Source organism: Capricornis sumatraensis, chromosome 9, assembly GCF_032405125.1.
Source record: "Capricornis sumatraensis isolate serow.1 chromosome 9, serow.2, whole genome shotgun sequence".
Lineage (NCBI taxonomy): Eukaryota > Metazoa > Chordata > Mammalia > Artiodactyla > Bovidae > Capricornis > Capricornis sumatraensis.
In genome coordinates, this window is record NC_091077.1 from 65,231,463 (window position 1) to 65,246,802 (window position 15,340).

The window sequence follows — 15,340 nt, forward strand, 5'->3', positions numbered from 1 at the left end:
AGACCAGGAGTTCATAGGTTTCAGGATGTCAGATAGAGGAGGCCAGGATCATAGCCCAGTCAGAGACTCTCCTTATGGGCCAGGAAGGAGCCCAAAGAATTTGGGGAGCCAGAAGGAATTTTCTAATAACTGTAGTCATCTGTATGGAGGAAGAAAGCTTCCCATCCTCTAAGTACCCAAGCCAATCTCAGGGCCCATCCATGTGCCGTGACAAAGAGAGGGTTGCCAGGTCCAATGGACCATCAGTGGAGGCAGCATCTCACCTCCCACTCAGCAGTTAGATTCTGTGTGACTGAAGAATGGCACAGGGGAAGGCCCTAGCAATTGTGGGTGAAAGGAGGGCAGTGCCAGAGGAAAGGACAGCCATTGGTCATCTTCTGCTTCTCTGCTTCAAGCAGCAAGAGAGCAAATAGCAAGCAGGAAACAGCAAGAGAACCTGAAGAAATCACCCATCAGACTACAGCCTACCAAGTGTACTTGGGAATTCACTCTTCCAGCTTACGCTAGGCATGGTGGATGGGTCCTGTCCTTTGGCCAACACTGGTTGACTCATAAGGGCCACTTGGAGCACTGTGTTGAGAAGGATTCTCGGAGTCTGGGAACCATAAGGAAAAGTATGCCTTCATCCTAGTGTAATTATGAGGAAGAAATGGGATGATATATGTAAAAACGCTTTATAAATTGCAAAAGTGCTATCCAAATAATAACTAATAATGGTAGCTATGATTTTTAGTGCTTCCTAAATACCAAACACCGCCAAGAGCTTTACTTCTCACAATAACCTTTACGATAGATGCTGTTAATATCTCGCATTTTACAGTCGAGGAGCTGCAGCTTGGAAAAACAATGTAATATGCCTAAGGTCGCACAGCTAGTAAATGTAGAATGGTGACACAGGCCTCCGTGTTTCTGACTCCAAAGCAAGTTCTTTTATAGACTTTGTTTTGCTGTCTTTAAAATGTAGGAGATGATGATGATTAATGTTACTATTAATAGAACAGCTATTCTATTACTGGGAAAGATTGAGGGCAGGCACTGAGAAGGGGGCGACAGAGGATGAGATGATTGGATGGCATCATTGAAACAATGTACATGAATCTGAGCAAACTCTGGGAGATAGAGGACAGGGAAACCTGGCTGCTGCAGTCCATGGGGTTGCAAAGAGTTGGATACAACTTAGCGACTAAACAACATTGTTTTACTTGGGGACTCAGCCCTAATTCCCTGGCTAAGGGGAATGTGTTTGCAGCCATTTTTCAATCCCTGGAAGGGTTAGAACTTGCCTTCTGTTCAGTTTACCAATTTTGCCTTCCTTTCTCCTCACCCATCTCCATCCACTCTGCAGAGCAATGTAATAATGACCCTCTGTTATGCTCTACTCACCGAGCCTCTAAAAAGAGCAGTTTTTAAAGGGCTGACTGTGGTTGTTCAAGACCCCTGGTGAACAGGGTGCAGAAAGATGATTCACTTGTGTACATTGTGCTTTCCTGAGAGCCGACCATCCTCCCTGCATCTTTTCAAGCTCAAGGATGCGGGAAGCAGCAGGCCAGTGTGTAGTAGGAACTGTTAGCTGCGATAATGACATACATGGGGTGACTGGCAGTTTGCAGAACACTTTTCATATCGTTTTTCCTTTCCAAGCCTCAGTTTTGCCATCTACAAAGTGGATGTAATGACAATAATAATACAGTAAAGTCTCATCTTTCGAAAGGGTTCAGTTCAGTCACTCAATTGTGTCCGACTCTTTGCGACCCCATAGACTGTAGCATGCCAGGCCTCCCTGTCCATTACCAACTCCTGGAGCTTGCTCAGACTCATGTCCATGGAGTCGGTGATGCCATCCAACCATCTTATCCCCTGTTGTCCCCTTCTCCTCCAGCCTTCAGTCTTTCCCAGCATCATGGTCTTTCCCAATGAATCAGTTCTTCACATCAGATGGCCAAAGTATTGGAGCTTCAACTTCAGCACCAGTCCTTCCAATGAATATTCAGGACTGATTTCCTTTAGGATAGACTGGTTTGATCTTCTTGCAGCCCAAGGGACTCTCAAGAGTCTTCTCTAACACCACAGTTCAAAAGCATCAATTCTTTGGTGCTTAGCTTTCTTTGTGATCCAATTTTCATATCCATACATGACTACTGGAAAAACCATAGCTTTGACTAGATGAACCTTTGTGGGTAATGTCTCTGCTTTTTAATATGCTGTCTAGATTTATCATAGTTTTTCTTCCAAGGAGCGAGTGTCTTTTAATTTCATGGCTGCAGTCACCATCTGCAGTGATTTTGGAGCCCCCCAAAATATTCTGTCACTGTTTCCATTGTTTCCCCATCTATTTGCCATGAAGTGATGGGACCAGATGCCATGATCTTAATTTTTTGAATGTTGAGTTTTAAGTCAGAAAAGGGTTAGGTTTTAATAAACTCATCACTTAAGGTGGAATTAACGTAAAATCAGAATCACCCTTGACAATTGTCCGTAGCATATAAAGACAAACCACCTCTTAAAAGCCCAATTTAGGCAGTTTCTCTTTCAGTTTTAAAACCGATGACTTTTTCTCTGATTGAAGTCGTCTTGGTGCCTTCTGAGGTAATGAAAATTCTTCTCCCCAGAGTAGGTTCGCTCAGCACCACTGTGCTCACAGTATCAGAGGCCAGAAAGAACTGGACCCCAGGGGACACCATCCAGGAAATAGGCTTGTTGAGGAGGGGGTCAGGAAGATGGTCAGCCTACCCAGTTAGGATTTCTTTCTTTCTTTGGGACCACATGTCACTGAATTCCCGAGGCTTTAACTTATATATATATATATATTATCATATATATATATGTATGATATATATATGATACTATATATATGATACAGTTCCATTAGGTCTAATTTTCTGACTTGCTGTCTATGAACAGGATTAAAACTTGAAAATAACATGTGATGAAGCAGACACCAGGCTAGGTGCGGGGAGATCTGGACTCAAGACCCCAGCTCAGCCCTACCTGTATTCATGGTATCGTGGGCCTATGGACCTTCAAGGTGAACTCATCACCCAAGTGTCCAAGTCTTTAGGCTACATTTCTTCACTACAGACTTGCAGGACCTTCATGACTCTTTTTTTAAAAAAAATACATATGTCCATCCCTGCTTCTACCTTCCTGCCTAAGCTGGCAGCATCTCTGCCTATACCAGTGTGATGACAGTCTCCTCCCTGGGTGCCACCCTCTGCCTTGGCTGCTAGAGGGCTTTCCAAATGCACCCTGATCTTGCCACCTCCTTCTGTAAAATACTTAATTTCCAAATGCTTCTGGGGAAGACAGAATCCTCCTTCCTGCCCACCTCTCATCCCCACCAGGCTTCCACTCTTTCTCTGTGCAACACATCCCCTGCTCTTCTTTTAGTCGCTCCTGTGTTTCGTATTTGCCCGGCCACAGGGTCTCTGCACATCCACTGTCTGAAAAGCTCTGTTCTCTTCTCTCTGCTGAGTTAATCCTGCTTATACTCCATTCGTTTCCTCAGGGAAGCCTTTCCTGACTTTGCAGTCTGGATAAGACCTTCCTTATCTGATCTGAAAGAAATGGACTCTCTTTGCACCATATACCCTTCTTTTCTGCACAGGCCACTGTAGCTATTTAAATTTTTTTGTGGTTGTGGATTAAAGTCTGTATTCCCTGCGGCCCTACACACTACTGTAAGTTCTATGAGAGCAGGGCCCTTATCTGTCTTGCTCACAAATGTATTCTTTAATATAGTACAGAGCCTGGCATGTGCTTATATTCATCAAACATTTAAGTAAATGGATGGGTGGATGGGTGAGAGACCCAAACGAATATTATCAAATTATCAGTGTTGTTGTTTGTTTTCCCAGCGATTAACCCTTTGGAAACTTCCTCTGAAGAATATGATACAAGTTGCAATTTTTCTTTTAGGATGAAAGAGAAAAGTTACTGAAGGTTCCATGTGCCCTTTACATAATAGATATTATGAAGTATCTTGGCTCTTTTCTCTCTGCTATTTAAAAAGTCTTTTAATGAGCTTTCACACCTCCATAGCAAATGACCTTTTCTAGAGCCATCAGTACAAAACAAAAGGGTGAATTAGATGGGTGGAATGCTTCTGCCTTTGGGAGTACAGGATCAGCCTTTTAAACACCATGGTTCCTGTTTGTGAATGACCTTGCCCTCTTAGGGAATGGGGCCTCATCCAGATTTCAGATTCTGACATCCTGGTGTTATGACCACAGGGTTTTGGGGGCCAGGAAAATTGACACACCCGATTACTGGGTGGAACAGCAGGATCGCCTGACGTGGCCAACTTGATCTCGTGGTTGCTGGGTTATAGTGTCTCCATCCATTCATAAACAGCACCCTTTAGGGGTGATTGCTTTCTCATACTTCCTGGTCCTGGTTGTAGTGAAAGGTAGATTTTCTCAGAGCAGCAGCTACTAGGTAAGGGCTGGGGCTAGGTCAGCTCATTTCAGTCTGTCTTGTGGAATGTCCAAGAGTGGTCCTCAGCCTACAGTGAGGGTACATTTCCTCTGAAAACAAAATCATCTTTCTCTATGCATTTCTTCCAGGTAGAGAGGGATTCTGAGATTAACAGGTGGATAGGTAGTAGCATATTTTATTATTCTTCCTTGTTCAAAGACCTTTTGTGGCTCCCATCTGCCAAACAGCTCAAATGTAAGGCCCTCAGGTCCTGGTCCAGACTAACCCTAACTCTGACTCTCTTTTTTCCTGACTCTCGTATCACTCCCACCAGCCAAATCAGGGTCCTTGCCATTAATGAAACAGACCCCTTGCTTTCTAACCTCTATCTCTGCACATCCTTCCCTTCCAGCTGGACTCTGTCCTCCCACTGCTACCAGTCAGAATCTTACCCATCCTATTAGGCAACTTTCAATTTTTGCAGGAATTTTTCCCTGATGGTCTTAGATAGAATTTAACTTTTGGCTCTTGTAAATACCTATAGAATCATCTGTACAACTTCGAGGGCACTCACATGACAGGGTTGTATGCTTTTTTTCTTTCTTATATTCATCCTATTTGTTGAGGCGAAGAATGATTCTATTTCTTTTTATTTCCCCCACAATTCTTTGGACATCAGTTCAGTTCAGTCGCTCAGTTGTGTCCGACTCTTTGCGACCCCATGAATCACAGCACGTCAGGCCTCCCTGTCCATCACCAACTCCTGGAGTTCACTCAAACTCACGTCCATCGAGTCAGTGATGCCATCCAGCCATCTCATCCTCTGTCGTCCCCTTTTCCTCCTGCCCGCAATCCCTCCCAGCATCAAGGTCTTTTCAAATGAGTCAGCTCTTCGCATGAGGTGGCCAAAGTACTGGAGCTTCAGCTTTAGCATCATTCCCTCCAAAGAACACCCAGGGCTGGTCTCCCTTAGGATGGACTGGTTGGACCTCCTTGCAGTCCAAGGGACTCTCAAGAGTCTTCTCCAACACCACAGTTCAAAAGCATCAATTCTTCGGCGCTCAGCTTTCTTCACAGTCCAACTCTCACATCCATACATGACCACTGGAAAAACCATAGCCTTGACTAGATGGACCTTTCTTGGCAGAGTAATGTCTCTGCTTTTGAATATGCTGTCTAGATTTGCCATAACTTTTCTTCCAAGGAGTAAGCGCCTTTTAATTTCATGGCTGCAGTCACCATCTGCAGTGATTTTGGAGCCAAAAAAAATAAAGTCTGACACTGTTTCCACTGTTTCCCCATCTATTTGCCATGAAGTGATGGGACCAGATGCCATGATCTTCGTTTTCTGAATGTTGAGCCTTAAGCCAACTTTTTCACTCTCTAATTTCACTTTCATCAAGAGGCTTTTTAGTTCCTCTTCACTTTCTGCCATAAGGGTGGTGTCATCTGCATATCTGAGGTTATTGATACTTCTCCCAGCAATCTTGATTCCAGCTTTTGCTTCTTCCAGCCCAGCGTTTCTCATGATGTACTCTGCATATAAGTTAAATAAGTAGGTCCTTAATTCTTCGGTGGAGTCATCCTCTTTTATGAGATGAATGAAGAAATAAAAACAATTCACCTTATGTCCTCAAGACTCATGAAGAAAGTACATTTATCCAGTTATCCAAACTCCCTTGCTTAGAATCACTTTATGCTTTTGGATAAATGAAGTCCTACCTGGCCCTCTTTGAAGGATAACCTTGAAAGCATCCTTGAAGAGAATGCTCTGCTGTGTGTGTGTGTGTGTGTGTGTGTGTGTGTGTGAAGGTTATTAGAATAATCTACTTAGCAGATAAACAAATGTTTGGAATTATATAGAGTCGTTTAAGCCTCAAAGCAAAATTGTTTCGGCGCCTTTGTAGGGTTATTTGAGAAGGAGGTTGCAAGCGGGGAAACTCTCCTAAAATTTGCAGCAGAACCTAATCCATTGTAGTCCTCAGACCCTGGATGAAGCAGATGCCCTACTCAGTTTTCCTTTCAGCATTGCTGTTTTTGAGCACACAACTCTTTTTCCATTGTTTTGAAGACACCAACCAGCTGGGCCAGAGACATGAGCGTCCTCTCTGAGCAGAAGTTGCCAAGTCTGCAGGGTCAGGATTAGAGTATGTGCTTTAACAGACCTTTCTCCCTGGGCAGGATACACTTGGCTCACTTCACCACCTTTCTTCCCACCCTCCAAAGGATGCCAGGCACACTAAGTAGTGATTAAACAAAAGATTAAAATTCCATTTGTGTGTGTGTGTATGTGTGGCTGTTTGAACATTAATCGATTCTTTCAGTGGAATGTTAAGTAAAAGCACGCAACTACCAGAAGCAGTTATTTAGAGCAGCCAGTCAAAATCCAGTTCCAATTTATTGTTTAATGTCATTTCCACAATCATTCTGCCAGCCTCCTCCACACACTCTCCCTCACCGTCCTTGCCCTCTGCTCCTTCCCAACCCTTCTGCTTCCTGTAGTAAAAAGACATCTAGAAATAGCGGGGAAGGAAAATAGCAGAAGATGGTTGCTGAAGGAAAATAATCATAGCTTTTATAGACAAACCTGTGAGTCTGTAGAATTAAAATTGCCTCTGGACTGAAATCCAGACTCTCTTTTTGCATAACATTAAGTGATGGCATTTCATAAGAATCGCTCTCTTTTAAGAAACACTGTTAGCGTTTTTTCTGGTTGCGAAAGGTCTGTGGCATTTGTTTCTGTTGTAGAATGCCGCTATTAACTAAGAACTTTCTTCTTTCCTCAAGAACAGTGAGTTTCCACATGGGCACATGACCTCCTGTTAATGAGGAAATTCTCTAAATCCTGTTATCAGCAGTAGCCAGTTGAATTGGCTCAGGTGTTCAATAGGTTTTCTCTGCAGGGCTCCCAGTTTTATTATTAGATTCCCATCCCTGGCCTTTCTCCCCCATACGTGGCCATCACATACACCAGATCATAAACTTTCTCCAGAAATAACCTATTAAAAGTTGCACTCCTTTACCGAGGGGGCCTAACTTTATGCCAGATACTGAGCTTGATGTGTTGTGTGGATGGGCTCAGTTCATTCTCTCAACAACCTGCACATTATTCTGATAGTTTTCCCTATTAACCAATCCAGGAAACTGGGGTCCATCTGCCCAGGGAGTAAATCCTAGGTTTTTCCAACTCTGGAGTCAGAACGCTCTGAGTCATCCAACTAGACTTCCTGCCCCATTGATGAGCAATCGCTCATGCGCTCATACACCTGATACTTACTGAGGGCCTAGGTATTGACCTAGGAAAACACAGTGACAAATCAAAACAGACATGCCCCTGCCTTCAGGGAGCTCACAGTCTAACCCATGGGGAGAACAGCCAGATCTGGTTTGATCTTGGGGGCTGGCAAACTATGGGGTTTGGAGCAACTCTGTTCTACTCTTTTAGCCTCAGGTTTCATAACTGTGAGTGAGACAGCTGGATTTTGGCAAGTGGTTTTCCACCTTTACTGTGAATTACATGGAGATGTGTTTAAAGATCCATTGCTTCCTGGCCTCCTATGCTCAGATACTTTGATTTCATAGGTTCAGGGTGGGGTACAGGAAATTTTATATATAATGAAGGCTCAGGTCTCCAAAGAACCATCCTTTGAGAGCAACTGATCTGGCTGTAAGCCCATTAGCACCTGCATGGGATCTGTGTTGTTACACCTGTGTTCACAGTGCTTACCACAGTGTCTGGCACAAATATTTAGCAATATTTGGAATGATCTATCTGTGGGGTTTCTATGGGTGGATGTCAGAGACTTCTGATCGCAATTTTCATTAAGGTTTCTGGATAAGATTCTAAGGGCCTCCTGGGCTCTGAATACTCAGTGGTTTTAGGATTGAAACCAACTCCTTCTTTGACAAAAGCTTAGACCTATTATGGGAAATCTTTTTAACATGTATAGTAAAAAAAAAAAAGGGGGGGGGAGGTGCTTCCCTGGTAGCTCAGCTGGTAAAGAATCAGCCTGCAATGCAGGACACCCTGGTTCAATTCCTGGGTTGGGAAGATCTGCTGGAGAAGGGATAGGCTACCCACCCCAGTATTCTTGGCCTTCCCTGGTAGCTCAGCTGGTAAAGAATCCACCTGCAATGCAGGAAACCAGCGTTTGATCCCTGGGTTGGGAAGATCCCCTGGAGAAGCAAAAGGCTACTCACTCCAGTATTGTGGCCTGGAGAATTCCATGGACTTTATATGCCGTGGAGTCTTCAAAGAGTCGGACACGGCTGAGCAACTTTCACTTTCACTTTTCTTTCACTTTCATAGTAAAATTTGAGTCCTGTATCAAGATGATTTGATCAGATGTCAATTTATAGTAGATCCTTAAAATCCGAAGCCTACCCACTTTCTATGTGTAAATTCTGAACATGGTTCCAATACACAGTTTGTGATTTTCTTGGTTCACTTGAAAGTACTTTTTGGGCAAGTAGTGGTATCTTTATTTTCCAGGTAGGAAAGTGAAACTTGTCCAGGACCACACTGTAAGCTCTCTCCACTAAAATCCAGTGTGGGAATCAAAGAACATGGTTTTATCCTCTGGCTTACTTATGTGCCCTTGGTTGGGTAGTTTGGTCCCTTTGGACCTCAGTTTTCCCACCTATAAGATAGAAAAAAGGTGGACTTACTGTTTCTGAGAGGCTTCATAGCTTGGATACTTGAGAACCTCCTTGTAACTACATGTTTAACTTGCCAAAGTCCCTATGTTGGCAAACTCCAAAGTCCTCTTAGTTTAGGGAAGAAGTAAGTAAAAACTAATGCTTCCCTGGTGACTCATCCAGCAAAAAATCCACCTATAATTCAGGAGTCCCAGGTTCAATCCCTGAGTCTGGACGATCCCCTGGAGAAGTGAATGGCAACCCACTCCAGTATTCTTGCCTGGAGAATTCCATGGACAGAAGAGCCTGGCAGGCTACAGTCCATGGGGTTGCAAAGAGTTAGACATGACTAAGTGACTGTCACTTATCATCTAAGAACTGAGACCACCTAAAAAAGGCCATCTCTGGAGATCATTCCATAGGGGCATGCATCATTAAGGCGAAGGCAGTGAGGTGGTAGAAGCTGTTAAGCATGAAACTCCCAGAATTTTGGAACCCTAATTCTGTACCCTGTCAGTTCTGCAGTTCACTGTTCATTCTGAGAATGAGATTCAGGGGAGTTGATCTCTGTGCAGTCACAGCTGTGAGATTCAGCCCGTACCCCCTTCCCAGGAACACAAGAAGACGTCCACAAACAGAGGAGACAGTGTCCTTTCCAGGATCTTAGGCTCCTGAAATGTCTTTGCAAAGGTCACCTCACCCTTGCTACTCAAAATGTTTTTCGGGGATCAGCAGCATCACCTAGGAGCTTGTTAGAAATGCAGAGTCTCAGGCCCAGCCCAGACCTTGTGTATCAGAATCCATGTTTAACAAGATACTCATGTGATTATACTGCACAGGAAAATTTGAGGAGCGCTAGCCCTAACTCCAATACTTTGGCCACCTGATGCGAAAACCTAACTCACTGGAAAAGACCCTGATACTGAGAAAGATTGAAGGCAGAAGAAGGGGACAACAGAGGATGAGATGGCTGGATGGCATCATCGAACTCTATGGACATGAGTTTGAATGAGCTTCGGGAGTTGGTGATGGACAGGGAGGCCTGGCGTGCTGCTGTCCTTGGGGTCACAAAGAGTCGGACACGACTGAGCAACTGGACTGGACTGAGCCCTAACTCTGTGTTCGACTCCCCTCCTTCACATCCTGATGAACAAGCAGGCATCCTGTTCCTGGCCTCCTCTAACATCTTCTTCCAAGTGGGCCTATTTCATCTTAAGACCAGCCCACCTTTTGGAATTCCTTCTGTGTTTTCAGCTAACCCCTCAGGCAATCAATAACTTCTGCCCTTGGCTCTCACACTACTAGCCTGAGGGCCTCATAGAACAAGATAAACTCTCCTGTGTTTCCCATGGCTTCTCATCTCCAAGGTCTCATAGAACACAGTTTCTTATCTTCCTCATGCATATCTGTATGTGGCAGCCCACTGCAAACTCACTGCGGCCAGGAAAATAACACAAATGAGAGATGAGAGCCAGGTCACATCACAGTCTTTGTGACCCCATGAACTGTAGCCCACCCACCAGGCTCCTGTGTCCATGGAATTTTCTAGGCAAGAATACTGAAGTGGGTTGCCATTTCCTCCAGAGGATCTTCCCGACCCAGAGATGATACTCACGTCTCCTACTTTGGCGAGCAAATTCTTTACCACTGAGCCCCCCTGGGAAGCCCTATTTTCCCCCACCCCCAACACTGGCAGTTAAAAAAAATCCTCAAAAACCACCAGATTGTGTTTGCCAGTGACCACGTCTAAGGTTTTTTTGTGACCTTCGATGATGAATATCTGCTCCACTAGGATACAATCGCCCAGGTATGGTTAGACCAGCACAGACCAGGCAGGCTTATGACATCCTGAATTCTAGACCAGTAGTTCTCAAATGGGAGCGTGCATCAGAATCTCTTTGAGGACTTGTTAAAACCCAAGTCTCTGGGCCCCACACCCAGTTTCTGCCGCTGCTTCCCAGAGGGGGCTCATTTCTGATGAGTTCCCAACTGCTTTGAGTGCTGCTGGTTCACACTGTAAGAACCGCTTTAGATTGGTTCCTCCCATTAAGACAGCCTGGGTTTGCAGAGCCTCTTTAGTTCCACCAGTGACCTAACATAGTCAATGAAGTTCTCAGTCCTTGGGTAGCAGAAGAGGGAAAAGGAATTGGGAGGGAGGGCTGGAGGAAAGATTGCTAACCAACCCTTGACTGACCAGTCCTGACATCTAGAGGTAGAGTGCTTAACTTGGGCATATCCCTGTTCCATTCCAAGACTTAGTTTCCCTGTTTGTGAAATAGGGCAGTGGCCCCAGATCAGTTTTTGAGTTGATGTGTTTGCTTGTGTGGAGATTTGATGGTCAGTTTGTTTTTAGCAGAGGACCTTTAGAAATGAAATCTCACAGAGAACCCCGGTATAGAAACAGACAGATGCATTGCTGGTCTGGCTGAAGTGCAGGGGTCAAGCTCTTACTGTCAGTCTCCACCTTCTCAAGGCAGCACCGAGGTGTCTCCTGCAGAAATGTGGCTCAATACAGTTGAAACCCCCGAAGGAACTTCCCACTCAGCTCCTGTGATTTCTAAGACCCTGAGAGTTGTTTGCAGGCATGTGACCTTTGTTTTTGCAGTTTTCTTTCCCTCTCTGACCATGACATGCGGCATGTCCACTTTCAGAATTTTCTTCCTGCAAATCAGAGAGGTCTTCAGGAGAGGGAATGCCAAGGATTATCATCATTAGAGCTGTTGTAGGGATATTGAGCCCTTGTGGAAAATGTGCTAATGAGAGGATCAGCCAGAGACTTAATAAACAGGCATGAGGATGATTTCATTCCAGTGGCTTCTTGTTAGTGCTAATGTTCCAGCACACCATGCGTTCAGGGCCTTCGTAGGTAATTATACAGGAAATAGGACTAGTGGATCCTGCATGCCACAGTGGCATGAGCAGGTCTGCGGGTTTTTTTAAGGGCAAGGTCATGGGGAAAGCTGTTCTCATCTAGGTGAACATAGAAGATACAAACAGCAGTGTGGAGCAGTGTCACCTTGGAAAGACTCTTACTGAGCCCTGGGGCCTGACTCTTGGCGTGGGAAAGCATCTGGCACCTTTTGATGACCCCAGATGCTGGAATGCAGCCTCTGGGAAACTGCTTCCTTAACAGGCCCACCAGGACAGACTCCCCTCCTGGAACACATAATAAATGTCTTCACCTCCAGCCTCTGGGGGCTGCTCTCCTGTGTATTCCTGTTTTCTTTCAGTCGTCCGAGCACTTGTTCAGACCTTCCACATACATCTGCCAGATGCTCCCCGTCTCTGGGTCCAGGCCTTCTTTGGGACTGCAGAGATGACCGTGACCCAGCTCTTCCTCCTGTGCTCCTTGAGCCCAGCCCACTCTGCCGTGCTCCACCCGCCCAGGGTGTGTGCTCTGCCTGCCTCTCATTTCAGCTTATCTGAAATCCAGCCCAAAGGCCCCAGTGTCCGTGAACCCTTCCCCAGTTCTCCCAGGTGGAAGTGAAGTCCTCTAGCTCTTTTTCAGAACCTCTCACCCCAGGTTCATTTCCTCTGCCTCATCCAGTGCAGAGCCACTAGGCAGCTGTGGCTCTTAAGCACTTGGAAGGAGGCTGAACTGAGATGCCCACAAGTGTGACATACACACTGGATTTTGAAGACTCAGTACACACGCAAAAAGGAACATAGACTTAACCTCAACATTTGCTTCCACTGCCTGTTGAAATGATCTTACTTTAGATGACTGGTCCCCAACCTTTTTGGCACCAGGGACCAATTTTATGGAAGACAGTTTTGCCACAGTTTTGGCAACCCCTGCTTTCGATGGCATATATGGAGCTAAATGAAATACATTATCAAAACTCACTTCACCTGGTTTAAAAAGAGTAGAGTTACATATGTGGCTCATCTTGGTAGCTTACATTCTATTTCTGTTAGACAGCGTCATACGTACTGCTTTCTCTCTTCTGTAAAAGGAGTATCTGTCCATCTGCCTTCTCTCCCATGGGTTTGTAAGTTCCAGGAGGGTGAGCACTGTGTGTCATCTTTCTGAACTGTGCACACCTGGCTGGCACAGGTGGGCAGGAGTAACTGAGTTCTGAGGGAATTAATAAATGAACCACTGGTGGCAGACATTCATCCCTTAGGCCATGTACTTGCTGGGTCTCTTTGTTATTAAACTTATTTTCCCTTTTCTTCTTTTTCATAGTTTTTGTCTTTTTTTAAGGGCTCACACAATCAACCAAAGAAGAGCTTTTTCTTTGGAGATAGGCAGAAACTGAAGGACTGGCACGACAAAGAAGCCATCAAGAGGGATGCTCAGCGTGTAGGTACGAAGGGCAGGGCGTCCACGGGAGGGTCCCCTGGAGAGTGCTTGCACGCATGTGTGTGTGTGTTTTATGGGGGCATCTAGACCTCCTGTTGACTCCCTGTCCATTTGCCATTATCCCTTCCCCTGGTTCCCAGGCTCAGCCCTCTCCCCTCCTTCACCTGTTAGCTGACCCCTTTCTCCATTCATATCATCAGATCCACTGCTTTCAGGCCTTTGCCCTGAAACCTCTATGGTGATAGAAAATGTCTCCCTCCTGGAAGATTCGTTACCACTAAAACGAAGAGCAGTAAGAATAAGAACCCACGTTTACTAAACACCAACAGCGAAAAGGCCCACGATCCACACTTTGCACATTTTCTTGATGAAACCCCTAACCAAACTTTGTAGCTCATTTGATGAGAAGGAACCTGGAGCTCAGAGAGGTGGGGTAATTTACCTGCAGACATTCAGTGAGATAGAGGCAAGCTTGAGACTTAAACCCAGGTCTGGAGGGCTGACTTGATCTCTCCCCAGCATCACAGCCACGAGGTTCACTGAAACTAGTGGGCTTCTGCTGAAGCTTTCTTCACCTGGTTAGCCTTTGGAACAGCTCCTGTTTCACTGCAGAGCTGGAATGGGTGAGATACACAGAAATCATGTGGAGAGTCGTCCCCAAAGGGCCTGGCTAGGAGCCAGGAGAGCAGCTCTGACGCCACCTACCAGCCATCTGACCCTCAGATAAATTCCAGACTCCTGGAGCCTTGGTTTCCCCTCTGTCCTCAGGGCTCATGCTTCCACTTTGATAACCAAAGGGTAAATGTTGTGAAGGTGACAGATAAAGTATAGCTTTACAATACTGGAAAGAAATAGAAGGGATTTGTATTTTATTCATTGTTATATCAGAGGTACCCAGCACCATTGATTTTCTTTTTGAAAATGTTACACTGTGACAAAACCAGATTACAAGAAGCTCTGAATAGAGCTGACATAGTAACTGGTGGTCAGGGAAATCCAAAGACACATCTGCCAGTGATTTAGAATGAAGGGTTGGAATGCTGCTTAGTTTAAGAAAGGAAACATTTGAAAAGAGCTAATTTCCCAGGCATGTATACCAGAATTATTGGAACATTGGGCTAACTAGCCAGAAAAGAGAAAGCAGTGGTGACATTATTAAGAATAACAGTAACCAGCCCAGGTTGAACACTCACTGTGTGCCAGGCATCTTGCCCTGCTGCTGCTGCTAAGTCGCTTCAGTCGTGTCCGACTCTGTGTGACCCCATAGACGGCAGCCCACCAGGCTCCCCTGTCCCTGGGATTCTCCAGGGAAGAACATTGGAGTGGGTTGCCATTTCCTTCTCCAGTACAGGAAAGTGAAAAGTGAAAGTGAAGTCCCTCAGTCGTTTCTGACCCTCAGAGACCCCATGGACTGCAGCCTTCTAGGCTCCTCCGTCCATGGGATTTTCCAGACAAGAGTACTGGAGTGGATTGCCATTGCCTTCTCTGTCTTCCCCTGCATTCCCTCCTTAATCATCACACTGAACCTTTTCATCCCAATGAACACTAAGGGAAAAACCCAAGACGAAGAAAAGCTGAAGGCTCTCCCAAGATGATAGCCAGGAGCAGCAGGGCTGGGCTTCAAACTCCACTCAATGCAGCTCCAGAGCCTGAACTCGGAATCATTCTCCTGCACTGCCCCCTCCACCAGAGCTTCCCGCCCCGCCCAAACAGATGCTTCTGCCCTTCTTTGTCTGCCTGCGGCATTTGTGTCCCTTGTGTGATCATGCTGGGCACTGGCCAGCAGTGTCTTATCCCAGAGCCATACAAGTTACAGGCAGCAGAGTCTTCTCCATCGTCGGGCTGGATCAGAGAAGGCACTGCCACAGGCTCCACCTCTCTACTTGCACCTTCTCATGCTGATGTTGACATCATTTATTTTGCAAAGTAAACGGGGTGTTGCTCAGGCCATGGGCTCCAGATGAGATGATTTTCAGTTAGCTG

General features: G+C 45.5%; 1 protein-coding gene across 1 annotated transcript in view; it reads left to right on the forward strand.

Annotated features, from left to right (window-relative positions):
- GALNT10 (polypeptide N-acetylgalactosaminyltransferase 10) overlaps window positions 1-15,340 on the forward strand; it is a 226,654-nt gene that overhangs the window by 89,908 nt on the left and 121,406 nt on the right. Inside the window, exon 2 of the mRNA XM_068980832.1 lies at window positions 13,259-13,361. Within this exon, the coding sequence (XP_068836933.1) occupies window positions 13,259-13,361 (103 nt within the window). The remainder of the gene's footprint in view (window positions 1-13,258; window positions 13,362-15,340) is intronic.